The following is a 19102-nucleotide window of genomic DNA, read 5'->3' on the forward strand; positions in this document are numbered from 1 at the left end:
CCTTTCTCAGTATTCTTTTTGTTTTCTATTTTCCACTACAAACAACCACCACGATACAGAAACTATTCAACTGTTCTGAAAAACACAGGATTACTTGGACACGAATCACATGGGAATATGATTAGATGAAGTCCGAATTAGAAAAATCAATCGCGCCCCCAAACTTCATCCTACTCCAATCCTGATGCATCCGGCAGACAATTTCTCTCCCAGGAAACCCTTGTATCCCTTTCCGGCCTAGTACTGAAGCTACCCCAGTATTTTAAAAATAATAATAATAAAAATACAAAATAAACTAATCTAAATGTCAACACCTACCATATACACAGAACTCATTTCATTCTTGCACTACATACACTACTACTTTTGGCAGTTTTTTTCCTCTTCTCCTTTTCCGCATTTCCTTCCCTCTCTTTCACTCCAATGCACCTGTCTCTTTCCCTCTCTTGCCTTTCCCAATCTCTCTCTCTTCCTTTTTAACTTCCAATCTGCCTAGTCTTTGTGTCTCTTTCAATATCTTGCTATTTCCTTCTTTTCCCTTTCTCTATATTCTTCATATCTGCTTTCCTCTCTTCTTTCACTCTTTTATTCTGTTTCGCCTTTATGTTTGTCTCCCCCTTGCCTTTCCCCTTTCTTTCTCATTGTCTCACTTCCTTATCTCTCTCTCTTCCATTTTTCTCTTTTTCTTTCCCTTTATCTGGATCCTTTATGTCTGTTTCCCTTATCTCATCCTCCCTCTTGTATCTCCTATTCTCTTTCTCTCTCTTTTATCCCTTTACTTCTCTACCTTCAACTCTGTCTCATTCTCTTATCTTTCTCTCTCTTACACACGCACTGTCAGGGACATCGGAACCGGGGGGGGGGCGGGGGGCAGCTTGCCCCCCCAATCATCGAGGAGGGGCAATATAGTTCTTCTATTCGCATGCTAAAAATGTGAGTATATTTTTTCCCCAAAATTATCTCTGGTTAGAAAAAAATTGAATTTTTTCTTTGCGCTAGTTGGATGAACGTAGCCTCACGTTTTCGCTACCAGCAAGAAGTACGTGACACAAAGATTGACGTGCAGATCAGAATTGCAGCCACGTCTCCACAAATCAAGTGTAACTTGAAATTATCCCCTTACAAATTCGCTGCTTCCGTTTCCAAGTTTCCATTGAATCTACCAGGTTTTGTACGTACAGGCGAGGTCGGTGTGAAACAATAAACCCAGTGTACCCCGGTGGGAAAGGAGTGGGGGAGGGGGGCACAGGAAGCTTAATTTTAATCTCTTCTTTTCCATCTACAACTACAAGGCTGCGAACAAGGGGGGCAGATGGAGCTTGAACCTTTCAGTTAAAAATTCAAGGTGGAAGAAATTCGAGACGAATGCGAGACGACCTTTTAACAATAGCGATAAGACGAGACTAGATCATCCAAGACTAGACGAAAGATGAGACAGACCTCTGTTAAATCTAGACGGAAAAGCGAACGCACTGTCTCTCACGTCATTGTCCTTTCTCGTCTCTCTTTCCTTCCAAACATTTGTTCCTTCTGAACATACGTAAACAAGACGTCAATATACGGCCACAAATGTTCGATTCTGATCCTGATTTCTGTGCGCGCCAATTGGAGGAAAACTTCTTGGTGAACAGGTAACAAGAGAAACTAATCTTGTATCGAAAGTGACAGCAGTTCCGAGCAAAGAAAATTCACCTATAATACACTATCTTGAGAACAATTAATACAAGCTCATAAAGTGTTGTCCAAGGGCATACTTAATGAGCAATTACGCGGTTACGAGCGTGGAAGAGCTGTATATGCACTTAGGCCAGTACGATCTCTCTGAAAAGGCTTTTAAAGTCAACAACGATTGTGCAAGGGCAATAAAGTGTGAAGGAGTCTCGCTGGGATGAAAGATGGTAAAAGATTCCAGCAGTCACTCTGGGATTATTTGAAGCCACGCGATTCTGGTGATAAAAACTGCCTCTACATTACACAGTAAAAGAATTATACGAAGTGAATGGAAGTTTAAGAGTCTTGTACAAGAAGTTAATATGTTTTCGACTCACGGGGAAACTATGTCTGCTAACAGTGGCGGATGTTTCTCTCGTGGAGGTGGATGATCTGTTTTCTTAGTTGTCGCCCATCTGGTTCAATGTTAGCCATCTCTTGTTAGACCTCACCTTGGTAGTGATGGCTATCTACACTCTTGTGTGTGTGTGTGTGCACGCACGCACGCACATAAGCCTCCCCGAAAGGGTAGTGGTAGTGGCGTCGTCGCATTGAAATCAAGGGTTCCCGGGTTCGATACCCGGTGGAGGCACGTAGTGGTTCGGATCCCACTTTAAACTGTGGGTCGTGCATAAACAACGAACCAACCACATATGCACATAGGTGAGATCCACTAGATATGCAAAATACATAGTTTATAGTTGTAAACTCAAGGGAGTACCTGTTAGTAAAATAGATGCCATTAAGGACCTTGGAGTTACATTTGCATATGAGCTGAATTGTAACGGAATTTTAACGAACGTGTAAACGAAATCACCAGATAATCTCGATTAATTTTATGAAACTTGATCAGAAAATGGATATAGGTACCTTGAACATGTTTGTCTTTCTTTTCGTCCATCTCCACAATATGCTTGCCACGTTTCGTTCCCACTCTCCATAAACCGAAATTCCTACCCAATAGAAATTGTGCAAGAAAACTTAAAATATTTTTTATAACACCGTTTGAAAATGTTTCAAGTCTTTTTATGATCATGACAACCTGTGCAAAACTTTAAAATTAAAAAAGGAAACTAGAGAAACAAATAATAGAAATGCGCGTATGTTCTAGTTTCATGGAAAATACTTTCATGTGATAAAAGCATTTTATCTTACATAGTACATCAGTTCCAAAATACAATGTCAGAAACCAAATTTCTATTAGACATTTCTAGTCTCTGGTCAGAAAGCCGATAAATTATAATAATCGTAATATGTTTATATTCTAACTTAAACTTACATCTACTTTGGAACATTTTGTGTACTCAAAACTGCATCAGTCACGGTTTATGTATATGAATTTCTAATTTAATTTATCATATTACAATTTCAATATTTCAAGATAATTTTTAAAAACACTTGAGAAATTAATTTTGTACATAATTACATTTTTTACTGTCACGAACCTAAAAACAGCACTGAAGTGAGAAATAATACTCATATTACTTATTTCAAAACTTACATATTTTTACATATTTCAGTATATTTACATATTTTTTCATATTTCAGCTATTTTTGTTCATATATATGAATATATTTTGCCTATGTTTTGCCTATATGCAAACCCGGGCCTTATTCAATAGCTATCCTTCGATTCTGTACGAACCAGTCTGCAGGTTGGAAACAAAAGGGCGTCTCTGATGCCAGTGATTGAAACCAGAATGCATCTGCGTGGAGCTATGACGTAACATCGACGCCTCGTAAACCAGGTCTAAATCAAGCATAAGCTGTTGCTTCTTCCCGGTCTATTAACAAGGAAAGGCCAAATATTTTCAAGATTCGTCTTGCAACTGAAAACGTTCTTTGCCGTCTTCAAGAACGATTGATATCTTTGAAGTTAACGAATAACAACAGAGAACTTCAATTTGCGAATAAAATTCTTATTAATTGGTGGAGTTTGTTTTCTGTGCTTTGCGGAAAAGGCTGCGTTCTTGGTTGAAAATAGCGTGGAGTGTAAACACTTAATTTTGGCAGGCTCGAACACGGATGGAACAGAGGGGAAGCGGTACATCTCGGAATATTCCACAATCATATCCTATGAGCACTAAGGGGCGGGTGACGTACATAAATTGTTGAAGATAACAATTTTTACCTTAATAAGTCTATCATTCAGGGTGTCTACCAAAATAACAAATCCAAAATTCTTGACGTTTATTTCCCTTTTCTTAACATTTATTTAATCGCTCCCTACTTAGGTATAGTTGGAAAGTAAGATTATATATATATATATATATAATTTATTTATTTATTTAATAAAAAAACCTACAAGGCCGGTTAACATTAACACAGAAGCTGAACTTTAACCAGAGGTTTAGAATTGCTTTCATTATTAATGCATGTAAAAATTAATGCTTCAGACTACATCCTGCATGTGGAATGGCCACTTTAGTTAATATTTTAACAAAACTTTACGCATACAAGAATATAATTCTTAAGAATCAAAGTGAAAAATCATAACCACAACTCAATACAGTTTTAGATTCCCAAATATTCAAATTTATCAAATCCCAGTACAGGTATGTAACAATATAAATTCACTATACTATAAAACAAATAGCAAAAAATCTTGACCACAAGCAAAATTTCTTGACTTTCTTGACATTCTAGACTGATAGACACCCTGTCATCACGTTATAAAATTCTCGAAATTATGTTTTTGAAAAGTCTCGCACTGAAAACGTTTACCTCTCTTCCTTCCCTGCTCAATGCGTAGTTAATCTACAATATATTACACCTGAACCGATGCCGGTGTCAATCTATCGGTATTGGAAAATTATCGGTTTGGGTTTTCAGCGTCTTGATTGTTTGCGGGGTCCGCAAAAATGTCGCCTGACACTTTCAAGAAGTCTAATTGTCCAGGAAGTTTAAATTCGAAGCTTCCATTGTTGTACCAATACAAAGCGAAAAACTGTATTTTTATATTCTGATGTAATTTTTTAACAGTTTAAAATAAAACTACAGATTAGGGTGGAGTTTGGTGACGTCAGTTCTTGCCCTAGACAGCGGTGAAATTCATCAGCGCCATCTCTTAGTCTGTTTGGTAGAAGAAGTGGAAGCAAATGTGCGGGTGGTGCTCTCAGCGCCTCTTAGCGGATTATTACAAAACTTCTTGCGAATGGCGATTCCCAGTGAGAGGTCCGTGCACCGGTTTTCCTGCCTTAGTTGAAGATCTGCTTATATACCCTAATCTGTGATAAAACTCTGGTAAGTTGATGCTTATGATTGGAGTGGCATGTTCACCCACTAATATTGATCAATATTTTGAACAACTTTTAATTGTTACTATTTTCGAGCATTGGTATCGTTATCGGTGAGGATCGGTATCGGTTTGGTTGGTTGATTGTTGTAATTTAGCGTCGCTTTTATGTCACTTTTGAATAATAGGAACGATGAAGGTAAGTGGTGATATGATGAAATTGATGTTGGGACACTCACAAGTAACACCCATCCCCAGATCTGAATTCGAACGCAGGACCCCGGCGTTGTAGCGCGCTGTGTTAACCACTTCGCCACGAAGGTTGGCATCTAGGACTATATTATATGTAGTAACTCAACTTCATCGGGAGGAACAACCGAACACTGATCTTGCACGGCAGACACTGAGCGAAAGTGCGACGTGTGTAAAAAGGTGGGGATCAGGATGGAAAGTATAGGGAAGGGCAGGGGTGCCAATCTCCCCCAAGGTCTATGACGCAGTCCCTCAAAAAGGTAGAACATCCCCCCTTTATCCCCAATTATTTACTCAAATTATTATGGTCAGACAAAATTTGCGGAACAGTACAGCGTGTCCGCAAAAACATTCCGTGATTATAAACGACCACAAAATTTCAATTATGTATATTACGAAATTTATACCGATACCAAAACAGAACAGCTCAAATAATTTTAGCGGATGTGTAATTGTTGGCGTTAACTACAACGATAGATGGCATAACAATAAAATAATTTTAAAAATGAAAAAATTAGCTAAAAGTAGCAGAAAAACACATTTTAGGATGTAAGAGAAAAATTAATGAAAATAGTCATGGACAATTTGCACGGTAGTACTCATGGATATCACTATACAATGCTGTATGAATGAGTCTTGCAAAGAAACTTGAAATAATAATAATATGAAACGTAATTGTGGACATGAGAGAACACACCAAAAGATCTTTTGATTGTTAATGTGTTATTGTAAATGGCATTGTTGTTAGAAGGAAATTATGTTACTGTTGATGTTTAGTGGATATATAGGTTTGTACAGTGAGATCCATGAGTATTACCGTGCAAATTGTCCACTTCATTACTTTTCTCTTACATCCTAAAATGTGTTTTTCTGATACTTTTGGCATTTCCCCCTTTTTTTTTCATTCCTTTATTGTTATGCCATCTATTGTTGTAGTTAACGCCAACAATTGCACATCCGCTAAAATTCTTTGAGCTGTTCTTTCGAATGGTATCCGTATACATTTCGTAATATACATAATTAAAATTCTGTAGTCCTTTATAATCACGGAATGTTTTTGGGGACACGCTGTATAATACAGACATATTAAAGAAATATGTGTTACTTTAGGTATTGTTTACAATATAGACATTTACATGTGTATTGCATATTACTTTGATATTGATTGAAATAACATTTTACATGAATGCTAATAACTTCTGACGTTGCAAAGTTGTTGCAACAAACTTATGGATAATTTCCTCATCTTGCACAACTTTTAAAATATCGGAATCACTCACAATGTTGAATAAAGGTAAGACATTAACCACTCATCAGCCTACACGAAGATAGTCTATTTTTAATGATTCTTATGACACTCATTGTGCAGGCTCACTGCCATTGTTATTGTACTGAACCTTATTCCTAACACTTTATCTGCTTGAATAACCTTGTATTAATGCGAACAGCACGTCCCCCCTTTGAAACAGATTCTAAAGGCATAAGAGGTGGTGTTTAATTTCAACTCGATCGCTGCGATCACCCACAGGCAGGTAGAACAACTGCACAATAACTATAACTAAAAATCATTAACAAGTCAATCACACGAAACTATCCCCCCTTTCTTGCATCCAGATATACAGGGTGATTCTTTATGTAGTTTACAACTTCAATAAATTATAATTATTTATTGGAACCACATACAGACTTGGTTTATATGTCATTATGCAGCAAAACACTTCAAGTTTTGACACACGTAGTGTGTAATTTCGGAGTTGATCACATGCGGCGCCACCGGTCTATCGCTGAAAATGGCGGCTTTGCTGAGAGCACCATCTCCGGCAAAGTCTATCTGGATATGTTCCAGAACTTCCTTCTTCCACAGTTGGATGAGATGACCATGATGGGCGCATATGGTGGCAACAAGATGGCGCCCCGCCGCACTACCTGACAGAGGTAAAGGAATTCCTTGATCATCGTTTCCCAGACAAGTGGATAGGTCGTGGTGGACCAATTGTCTGGCCGCCACGGTCTCCATATTACACTCCACTCGACTTTTTTTGTGGGGGTGGGTGAAAGATAGGGTGTACACCCCTCCCCTACCTCATAATGTTCATGACCTTCAAGATCGCATCACAACAGCCATAGCTAATGTTACCCCTCAAATGCTGGTTAATGTTTGGCAGGAAATTGACTTTCGTTGGGATGTGTCCAGGATGACCAACGGTGCACACATTGAACCATAACAGATTTTAATAAAAACTTGAAGTGTTTTGCTGCATAATGACATATATACCAAGTCTGTATGTGGTTCCAATAAATAATTATAAATTATTGAAGTTATAAACTACATAAAGAATCACCCTGTATAGAATTGGTATCTAAACTATAAAATTTTGTCCCCCCAAAAAAATTCTCATGACGCAGGCGCGTCATGAATCCCCCCCTGTGGGCACCCCTGGGGAGGGGCGCCAAAAACCCACCCGGGTGAAATTTTATCTTGGGGCGCCACTGGACTTGGGAACTGTTGGCGGGAAACCTATTCTCAATTTCGTTCTGCTGACAAACTCCGTAACAGAAGAACGAATCAATTTCTTTATTGTAGATTTTTAATCGCAGTGTGACGTTTCTTCTCCAACTGCACGAAGAATTTATGTCACGTGACAGTCGAGCGCGTTGAGTGTGAATCTCCACATAGTCAAATCATTTGGACTTGAATTGTTGTTGTTAAGTCCACTTCATGCACAGAAAGGCTAATACGGACTGGACCTACAGTTTAAAGCGGGATCCGAACCACTGTGCCATGTGCCTTCATGTGTAACCCGGCTCTCATTGATGACAGGGCGACGACGTTACCACTACGCCATCGGGGAGGCCCACAATTGTGGGTATAATACTATATAGAAAAAACCTGGCGGTTGGGGGGACGATAGCCCCTATCCTCGTCTCCAAGGTATCGCGCTTTGGTAGATTTTTTTTTTTTTTAACAAATGTGGTCCGATCGTAATGAAATTTAAATAGAGGGCAGGAAGAAAGGTTTGAAATACAATTCCAAATTTTCAGATTTCTTAAATCGGCCAAAACAATGTTGCTATCAATTTTGTGAACCTACCTTTTCTTAGTACTGGATAGGGTAACATTATCGTATGAGGGAAACGGATTCCTTCAAATTTACAGGAGAAAGCACTTACGGAAATCATTTTCTTTAGCGTTGTGGAAGTTCCTGAATATAGATTTGATCCATTTTAATGTGAATGCGTGTTGTTTTCTGCGAAAATCCTGTCCGACACGCTGTTTCTGCTCCCGCCATTTGCTTTCTGCACGAGAGTGCAACGTTCCGTGTGTTAAGATGATGCAACCCCGTAGCCAGTGTTTCAGCCTCGCCGTGTTTTCACTAGAACATGACGTGTCGAGTATTTTTTCTTTAACTATGCTTGCCTAACCTAACTTAACCTAACCTTACGGAAAATGGTTTTTGGGGCTAACGTGAATGGTTTTTGGGGCTAACGTGAATGGTTTGTGGGGCTAACGTGAATGGTTTGTGGGGCTAACGTCAATGGTTTGCGACGTATTAGCATAATTTCAAATCCGGGCACGAAAGTAGATATTTTCCGGTGAACGAGGTTGCAACACTGCATAAAACAAGTAACAGTAAGTACTCGTCAATAGAAGAAATAGACATTATCTTAGTTAGAAATGCATTATTTCACCTTAAGAAATGTTCCGCATTCGAAAATAACACGTTAGCAATGTAAAGAAGTCCGAAATATATGATTCGGAGGTGTTTCCCTCATACGATAATAGTACCCTGGTTAGTTCTATAAATACAATCTTGGCTTTGTTTTGAGGCTCTTTGCAGCTGTTCTTAAAACCCATTATCATTGTCAATTCGCATTACGAAACCGATTTTATACAGATTTTTATTCAACGCAGTAAAGATGCGTGCTGAAGGTGGCAACACCGCTCGCAGTGACAGCCAGCAGTTTCCACGCTCATTGCTGTAGCGACAGCACGTGCGGTGTTGCCACGTGCAACACATCTACTCCGTAGTATTTTCTTACTCAGTCTGACAGTAATAATAATAATCTTACTAGCAGTTTACAAGGATAATTTCAAACAATACTTACTATTCCGCTTGCTACTGACAGCAGTGTTTATCATAACGCCTAACTTGGTTAGGCTGGACTGCCTAATCATAGCTGGCTTCACCATGGGACGGGCTGGGCGAAATAGTGTTTTTACTTGCGAAATCTCTTTCCACTTGGGGAGTCCCCGGCTGTTGATCGTCGCGGGAACTATCCCCAACCAATCCGTTGTCAGCTTTGCTGAAGCTCGATAGATGGCACCAGCAGTCTGTCGATCGTGGCTTCGGAACTAACAAAATGGCGTCAAGGAACAGGAAAGTCCATGCTGCTCTTGCGAGTTTGATTATCTGGGAAAAGAAGAGAAGAAAAATACACAATAAGGCAACTGTGATCCAAACGGTGTTCTATTTTCGGAGAGTGCTTGCATGCGGAACAAATCGGAGGTTTATTTTTGCACGAGGATTCCGTGCTGAGCAGTTTGGTGATTTTCCCAGCATTCCTACGCTTGTGGACTGGCATGCTTACTGAAGGGGCTATTTTTTCACGCATGGGTTGACTGTGAAAGTTTTTTTTAGTCGTCGATCCCATGTTTGCCTTCAATGTTCTTTTCTTTTACATAAAAATGGGCTCAAGGGGGGAGGTAATCCTCACAAACGCCTCCTTGGGCACGCCACTGGCAGGAGTGGCATAGAGCGACCGCAAGCAAATGAACTTTCGGCCAGAAGCCTTCGCGCATCTTCCCACCCATCTGTTAAACTCGGGCTATAGTGGAACCACAGGCAAAAAGACCTGCGCAGACCCGCGACTCCTGTGCACCGTACTCTCGCGAGGCGGGGAGGGGCAGGATGAACCATGCTTCTTTAAGGCCCGAGCTGAAGGGATCGAGGGGAAGGTGCGCGAACGATTTTAGCCGAAGGTTCTTTTGCTTGTGGTCGCTCTATAGAAGGAATCTTCCCCTTCCACTCTACCCCTCCCCTCCATGCGCGAATACGATGCACAGGGCACGCGGTTCTGCGCAGATCCTTTTGCTTGTCGTCCCGCTACAGCAAGGGTGTGTCATGAACCATACAAAATCAGGTGGCTCGATATGCTGGTTCAAATTTCGTGATGAAAATAAAACTAAACTAAAATTAAATAGGAAAAATTAAACTTTAATGAGCAGGCATCCTTGCTATTCTGTACATGTTCACCGAAATAGAAAACCAATCATCTACTAGCATATTTTTCAAATTCCTTATCTACCCTATCCTTGAATACTGCTCCTGACCATGGCATAAAATATGTTACGTCTGTTTTGAATATCTAACCACCACACCCTGGCCGCGTACTAGCAGACATGACATTCTTGCATAAAATAATCAACGGTAAAATTAAAACTGAATTTCTAATCAATTTCATCTACGAATACCTACATGGTCAACCCGCAACGTAAAGATCTTTCATGTCTTCATTACAAGGCTCTCCCTTCTACGGGCTTCCTCGCCTCATACAATAACCTGCCTCCAACATCTTGATATTTTCTTGCCAGAAAACAGTTTCCGACAATTGTTAAGAATCTTTTAAATTTCTTATGTGCATCTTGTATTGTCTTGTTGTTGTTTTTTTGTTGTTACTGTTTCAATAAAATGGCAATTCAGTACTGCTTTTGAGGGGTTCCCCGATGGCGCCGCGGTAGCGTGCCTTGTAATCAACCGGTCCCGGGTTCGATACCCGGTGGAGGCACATAGTGGTTCGGATCCCACTTTAAACTGTAGGTCCAGTCCCGATTAGCCTTACTGTGCATAAAGTGGACTTAAAACACTATCTCAAACTCAAAAGTACTGCTTTTGAAACTTACGTTAAATAATAGGCTAAAATAAATACAAGTAAGGACTGGATATTGATCTAAATGCCTACTTAGTTTCGTAATCTGATTCATGCGCTTGCAGTACAGAAGTAAGTTTCAGGGTAATACAATCATTATACAGGGTGGCTCAATAAGTCACTTAACACCCTCAGTACAAGGCCACTGCGGCATGGAATTTGAAATTGGCGATGACCAATCGTTATCAGGCCAAGGGGGAACCACATTGACGCCACCCACACGGTCGGCGGCCATCTTGATGTCCGCCATCTTGAATTCAACTTCAGAATTTTAAATAGGAAGGGGGTCGTGCGACATATCAAAATGGGCTAGAATGTCACGAGAAATGCAATGGTGAAAGTTTTTTCGACGTATCTTTAACCAGTAAAAAGATATGACTGAATTCTTGTACCAATTTGCTCCTTTTCGAGGTGTTAGAAAAATGCCTTAAAATTTGTTTAGCGCTTCGGTAATGCATCGAGATCAAAGTGACGTTTATGGAGAGACGTTCGCATGCCATTGCACATTATTTTAATCGGATACATCCATGAAGAGCTGCGCATTATGAATGGTTGTCGCGAACAATTTACAGTGTGAAGCTTCCATTGAATTAAAAGTCCTTCACAGTGACAAGGCTAATGTTTATGTTCATAAGGAAGTTTATAAACAGAATATGTGACCCTTGTCATCTGATAACTAACTTTGGACAAAAACTGGTTCATAACGTTCCCATAAGTGTTCTGGTGGTCTTCCCTATTGAAAAAACTCTGTAAAAATTACCTTCTTCCATAAGCAAGGATGAAAAAAAGTGTTTATTTAACAAATCCAAGTAGCCCTAAGCATTTAAGGTTCCGTTGATGGAAAATTGACTAACCAATCGTGTTCCACACAGCACGCCACACCATTAACTTACCAACACTAACCATTCAGCTTTGATCTGTCAAAAATGGGTTATCAGATAAAAATCACCGAATATTCTGTTTATGAACTTCCTTATGAACATAAACATTAGCCTTGTCACTGTGAAGGACTTTTAATTCAATGGAAGCTTCACACTGTAAATTGTTCGCGACAACCATTCATAATGCACAGCTCTTCATGGATGTATCCGATTAAAATAATGTGCAATGGCATGCGAACGTCTCTCCATAGACGTCACTTTGATCTCGATGCATTACCGAAGCGCTAGACAAATTTTAAGGCGTTTTTCTAACACCTCGAAAAGGAGCAAATTGGTACAAGAATTCAGTCATAACTTTTTACTGGTTAAAGATCCGTCGGAAAAACCTTCACCATTGCATTTCTCGTGACATTCTAGCCCATTTTGATATGTCGCACGACCCCCTTCCCATTTAAAATTCTGAAGTTGAATTCAAGATGGCGGACATCAAGATGGCCGCCGACCGTGTGGGTGGCGTCAATGTGGTTCCCCCTTGGCCTGATAACGATTGGTCATCACCATTTCCATGTTGCGCGCTGCAGTGGCCTTGTACTAGGGGTGTTAAGTGACTTATTGAGCCACCCTGTACGTAAATTATACAGTGCCTATAATTGTTAATTTCGGTTATTTGTTCCTATAGTGTCTAAAATGTTTCAACTGCGAAAATAGTGCTATTGTGACTTTCTTGTATGTTTCCCTACAGTCGGATTCAGGGAGCACAGGAAGGTCCTTCCCCTCCTTTCGACAACTACAACAATAAATAGTCGATAAAATTAGAATAAAGAGTGATCTTCAATCAGCGGTGCGACCAGGATTTTATGCCTTTGACGTTTTTTTTCTTTTGTGGGGGGGGGGGGGAATACTGGGCCAAAAGTAGGTTATGATCCCCACCAAGCCACCTTGGGCACGCCACTATCTTCAATATGCATAGTTTAGAAAACAGTTAATCCTCTCACGTCTCGCCTGTGTCTGCTTGTTGCAAAGTGTAAACCTGATTCTTGGCAAAGGTAAAAAGGCCTTAACCTTAGTGCATAATCGATGAGTTCCTGGTGCATCAAATAGAATTGATGCATTTAGTTTTCTGTTTGTAGGTTGGACATTGGCAGAAAGAAATGCACTCGACTGAAGGAAGAGGTTTTAGAAGAGTAAAAGCACTAGCCATACGCAAAGACCATTGCATTCTAAATGAGGTTGATATACTACACCCCTTGCTTCAATATTGTGAGAGTCCAATCTGTTCTTTTGCCCTCAACAAGTAACTATAACGGAATAATTTAGGAGAGGCAGTACGGAGACAGAAAAAACATACAGATTCAAGACTCAAGAGAAACAGAATAAGGTACGAAGAGAGAATTGAGAAGAAAGAACAAAAAGAGGCAGACAATGAACGAAGATAGAGGGAGAGTACGAATGAAACAGAATAGAGAAGGAGGAAGACAGTGAAAACAAAAGAGGAAATTTAAAAAGTTGCAAGAAGAGGGGAAAAAAGCAGCAAGAAAGAGGACGAAAAACGCAAAACGAGACAAACAGGTTTTTATTTATGTTATTTGGCGTCGCTTTTCTGGCACTTTTTGCTAATCGCGACGATGAAGATGATATAAAGGGATACTAACAAAGAACACCCATGTTCAGGCTGGGATCCGAACCCGCGACTCCTGGCGTCGTAGCATGCTATGCTAATCACTCTGGCACGGAAATCGGCAGCAGAAAGAGAGGAGACGATGAACGCAGTACATAGATAGAGAGTGTGTGTGTAAAGGAAACAGATCACAGAAAGAGAAAGACAAGAGGAAAGAAATAAAGCAGAAAGAAATAGAGATGGTCACAATATCCGGATAACGGAAAATAGGATTTCAAATTATCCCATGTCTGCTTCGGATGCAATAGATAATCCAAATATGTGAATAATTTGAATATCCCAATAGTACGGATACCCGGATAATCTGAATATCAGGATAGAACAGATATGATCAATGATTTGTAGAAAATTTGTACAGTGAAATACGAAAATTACGAATAACGATAAAACTATCAGCATAATGCACACATTCGGATATTAGGATAATCCCGAAAATCTGGATAATTATGGATGTCGCCATAATCCGGATAATCCATTCGGATATTGAATATCCGACAACCGGATAGAAAATTATCCGGATTTGGCCAACCACTAAAAAGAGAGAATGAGACAAATAGGAAAAATAAAATTAAAAAGGTGAAGAAACTACGTAACTAAGAATGAGGAAGAGAGAACTAACAATACAAAGAAAGAAACCGTGAGAGAGGGAACGGAAAAACAAACAAAATTACCAGTGGCGTATACTGGGATAAGAACCTGGGCTATCGCACCATATCATAGTGTTCGAATGGACAAAAATTTGCTGGTGGGGGTGTTTTTGTTTTTTTAAACTCATTTGGGGTGGCGGGTTGAAGTGAGATGACTCTGTGATTAAAAATATATACCCCATAAATAAAACATGTAAATATACACTGTCGGTAAGGAAAGGATTCCAAGAATTTCATTCTTATTTGCATAAATTAGAGGCCCATATTGTGAAATATTATGTAGGCCTATATACGAGAATAAAAATAAAATTTCAACCTACCTATTTTCACGATTTTAAGTTCGGGTACTCCTTGTTGGCGCAGTAATAACGTCGTTGCCTTGAAACTAAGGGGTCCCGGGTTCGATGCATGGTGGTTTAGATACCACTTTAACTGTAGGTCCGATCCCCATTAGCTTATCTGTTCATAAAGTGGACATACAAGAAAAATCCACAACGATTTGGAGCTTATCGTAATTCGTAAGCCGAAAAGACAGCTTGTTAATTATGTCCCTCATTTCAGTTCACTACACAACACACAGCACGTATCATTCACAAAAATACAATCCACTCACTACTGTATTCACACGCTGCCTCTAAATAAATTCCACGCACCAAGACCACTAATCGCGATCTAGACTAGAACTGGTCCTTGTCATTTCGGTAAACCATTCCCGCTCAGACAACAATTTTCTACTCCCCACTGTATCTCTAGTTGTTTGAAGGTCAACGACCCCTTTTTCAACTCCTCTGCAAGCGTAGAATTATGTTCATGTCCCTGCCACATGACACTTTTCCCTTGCCCGCGATAATTTGGCTTCAAAATATCCCCATTCCTGGGAAGATTACATGCTGGGAAAAATTGGTTTGCAACATGGACCCAGACTGTTGAGGAAGTTCAGAGGGGTTTTTCCCCGCCATATGCAACCCTGTTCTCTCTCCTGTAACAGTTTGACTCCACAATTCCCCGATCCTGGGGAAATTACATGGTGGGAAAAATTGGTTTGCAACATTGATCGGAGCCCTGTCAAGCTTACCCGTCACCCCCGTGGAGTTGCCCGCCAGCTGGGCCAGCCGTCTCGCGAATTCAAAGAAAGCGGGCAATGTTTCCAACTTCTAAGAAATAGGTTCATCTTCTTATTGAAATGAAAAATTTTATGCACATTTTTTGATAGATATTTTTTTTCTGTATTTTATTCCCCGAGTCTGGGCTTCGCAGATAGCCTAGATAGCCCCGAATATACGCCTCTGAAATAACCGTGAAAAAAGAAAGAAAGGGAGAACAGAATAGAGCATAGGTGAAACCCGTGAAAGAGAGAGGCAGAAAAGAAGAGAAAAGAGAGACAGAAAAGGTGAGAAAAAGAGGAAAACAGAACAATAAAGAAAACACAGAAAAAGTGTAAACGAGAGAAGAATAGAATTCGAGAAATTCAACAGTAGAGTGAAAAAGAAACACGACTCATTCATTCCAGGAATCCACGCTATATACTTGAAAGTCTCAACCAAAGCTCAGTAGTTTGTTGAAAACATGGACACACTCACGTCACTGCCGAAGGAATATTCAGGGACTTTCCTCAGAACTCCATAATCCTGGAGGTATAAAAGAACAGTACTATGAAGGGATTTAGAGTGACATGTCGAGCTTGTAACTTGCTAATATAATATGCCAATTAAACGTAAAGAGGAGCACCAGTTGGCCGGGCGATGTTTCGTAAGCCGATTTGTCACTCTCCACTGCATTCAGCAGCAACCAGAGGTCGTCATTTTTAAAGAGACATGTTGGCTTGCTGAGAGCATTCACTCAACGCTCGGCCCAGTGAAACTGGTTTCCGAGAGACAATGCTTGGAAATAGACCGACTGCTTCACGCAATGCTGCGAAGAAACGGCCTTGAAGTTAACAAGGGTCCAATCTTGCAATCTGCAACTCTGTTGTGTGTCTCGTTGTCTGCGCGTGTCTATGCAAACGTCTTTTTTCTGCAGGTAGCACAGGTGAGGGGTTAACTTTCAGAGAACAATGTAGCCAGGTGCATATTTGTATTTCTGCCACATTTGGCTTATCGTGACGATGAGGATGTCAGGCTGGAAACCAGGATCTTTTTAGAGGGGGGAGGCAGATCAGAAAATGTGGAACGAAGAGAAGATCTGAAATGCTGTTGGAGTATTTGATGTGACCGCTATCACGATGGTGGTATTGCAGCTAGCCCGCTTATAGGACAGGAGTTTTTGAGTTTGGTTTTGAGTTCACTTCTATGCACAGATAGAATAATTGGGGGACTGGACCTACAGTTTAAAGTGGGATCCGAACCATTATGTGCCTCCACCGGGAATCGAACCCGGGACTCCTTGATTACAAGGCCCTGCTTACAAGAAAAGGATATGACCAGTTAATCCCACAGAGGCGTCTCCTGAACGCATGTGGTGCATGCTGCGCATGCGTCAATTGTGGGAAAAAGGACAGTTTGCTCTGCGACGACATTAATGAGCATTTCTACATTCTAATTTCTTCATATAGGAGAAGTATTTATTTTAAACGAGAGCGCTCAACTAAGCTTACATTACATTTCTTGGATCTGAAGTGAAAGAAAGTAATAATTATTTTCCCACAATTCCCCCTCCCAACTTAAAAACTGGACATTTTCGCATCACGGCTGCTGTTCGGAAAAAGTCTGGACAGGGATTAGAGCGCACGGACTAAATCGGAACGTCTGGTAGATTTGCATCAGCGGTTATAAAACTAAAATTACAAATACTGCAGACTGCTGGAGCCTGCCTCTCTCCACACGAAACCCATTCATTTATGCATGGACAAAATCGAAACTTGTTGCAAAATCTGAAAAAAAATCGTCAATATTATTACCGTATGTTTTTTATAGATTCACATTAAAACATTTCATAGTTCGAGGGGAACCATGGCTCTCTTGGGTATGGGCCTGGTGTTAGTGACGATTTGATGAAATTCATGAAGGGGACACTTGCAAATGAACATTCATGCCTAGGCCGGGACTTGAACCCGGAAGTTTGGAGTTCGGCCACCGAGTAGGCGCCACCTGCCTGCACAGATGTGATTCAGTTGTTCTTATTTTACGTCATGACGATAAAGATGCTTAATGATTACGTAAATTTGTCTTTGGGTCGCACACAAACAAATGGGACTCGATTATATTACTTTCGGTGGTAAGACCACTCAACGCGTTAGGCAATTGGTTATACACACAAACAACGCATACCACTTTGTGCTCAGATAGGTTGATCGGGACTGCACCCACAGCATAAAGTGGAATTTGGAACTCCGTACAATGTCCCTCCACCGAGAATCAAATCCGTAACCCCTTGATTACAAGTCAAAGCGTTACCTCTACACCTCGGCAAGGTCCACGATGCTCGCTGATTCCGACATAACATTTCATCTCTGCACGATATGAAACCTATAGGAGTGGTTACCGTAACGCTTCAAAACTACATGTTCTAGGTTAGAACCTTGAAATAGGATTGGATGTATCGTTTTGTTTGTGCCATCGGCGTCGCAATCAACCCAACAGATAGAAAACCGACGTAAAATATGCGAAACAGAAAACATGAACGACTACATTAATGGAGTTGGGGAGATAGGCAAACTTAAGGTTACATAGGTGAATGGCCACAACAGTCGCCGGACCTAACACACTTGGAGTATTACTTGTGGGGACATGTAAAGACCATCGTGAAAGTAAGAGCCTGCAGCAACTCACTGAAAGGATGACAGGTGCCATCTCCCAAATCATCCCCACCACACTACACTCTGTCTCGAGAATCTGTGGACCAAGCCCGCGGATAGCGGTAGAGAAGGGGAGAAAGCGAGTGGGCATAGCAAAGTAGCACTGCAAACTGTTTGTAGCTGGATCCGCGTTTTCCCTCCGTGGACTCACTTCCCCTCAATTGCGCTCATTCGTCGAGCCCTCTAAATGAATGGCCATGAAATTAGGCGGATGGCAGAAGTTTACACTGTTGCCACGTCGGAGCACAACCCCGCGTGTGCGGAGGTTTAAGAGAAGGAAAGATCTCGTTGTAGAGTTGGTCATTGTAATCCTCGTGACACAAACTGACAGTATTTGCTCCAACGGTCAGGGATGACACAAAAGTGCCCCGGAAAGAGGTCGGTCTGACGCTTGAACTAGGCAACAACGCAGCCCGGTTGACGTTGCCACACAGCGAAATTCTGCCCAGCCGCCTATTTTCATGGCCGTGCGTTAAGAGTCCTACTTGCACAGAGGACTTGTTTTCGTTCCCTTGCTTCAGAGATTCGCGGGGCAGGGTGGCTCACGTCTTACGCAACTGTAACGATCACAAATCGATCATATGTATGTTTATATGCCCGTATTTGTTTTCTAATGTAGCCTGACTTTTCGTTCAATCACCCTGTATATATATCTCCCATGCGTAAAAATCCAATGGCAGAAAACGCATCGATACGTGGCGAACTTTCTTTTCTTAAGTATTACGTCAGACACGTTGAATGTCATGGAGACTCGCCCACGTGCTAAGCATTTACATACATTCTGCCAATACAAGAGCCGGTCGTTTACCACTCCCAAGCCATGTATCAAATAGCTAGTGCCTCCGGACATGCGGCACTGAACTATATAGCTCCGAACTCCGAATACAGGTGGCGCTCGGAACTTTAGTCAACTCACCTGAATTTCAAATGAGGTCATGAATATATATATCAAATACATATATTTACCGAAACGTTATAA

At 40.8% G+C, this 19102-nt stretch overlaps 1 protein-coding gene across 3 annotated transcripts in view; it reads right to left on the reverse strand.

Annotated features, from left to right (window-relative positions):
- Nucleotides 1-19102, reverse strand: part of tws (protein phosphatase 2 regulatory subunit tws) — a 241570-nt gene that overhangs the window by 62467 nt on the left and 160001 nt on the right. For 2 of the 3 annotated variants that reach the window (XM_083140836.1, XM_083140838.1), the window contains one exon: nt 9304-9608. In XM_083140836.1, coding sequence (XP_082996962.1) covers nt 9304-9388 — 85 coding nt within the window. In that variant the 5' untranslated portion in view covers nt 9389-9608. Of the gene's footprint in view, nt 1-9303; nt 9609-19102 lie in introns of those variants that run through there. The other variant, XM_083140840.1, reaches the window with a different exon arrangement.

The sequence above is a fragment of the Lepisma saccharinum genome, chromosome 19, assembly GCF_977018435.1.
Source record: "Lepisma saccharinum chromosome 19, izLepSacc3.1, whole genome shotgun sequence".
NCBI lineage: Eukaryota > Metazoa > Arthropoda > Insecta > Zygentoma > Lepismatidae > Lepisma > Lepisma saccharinum.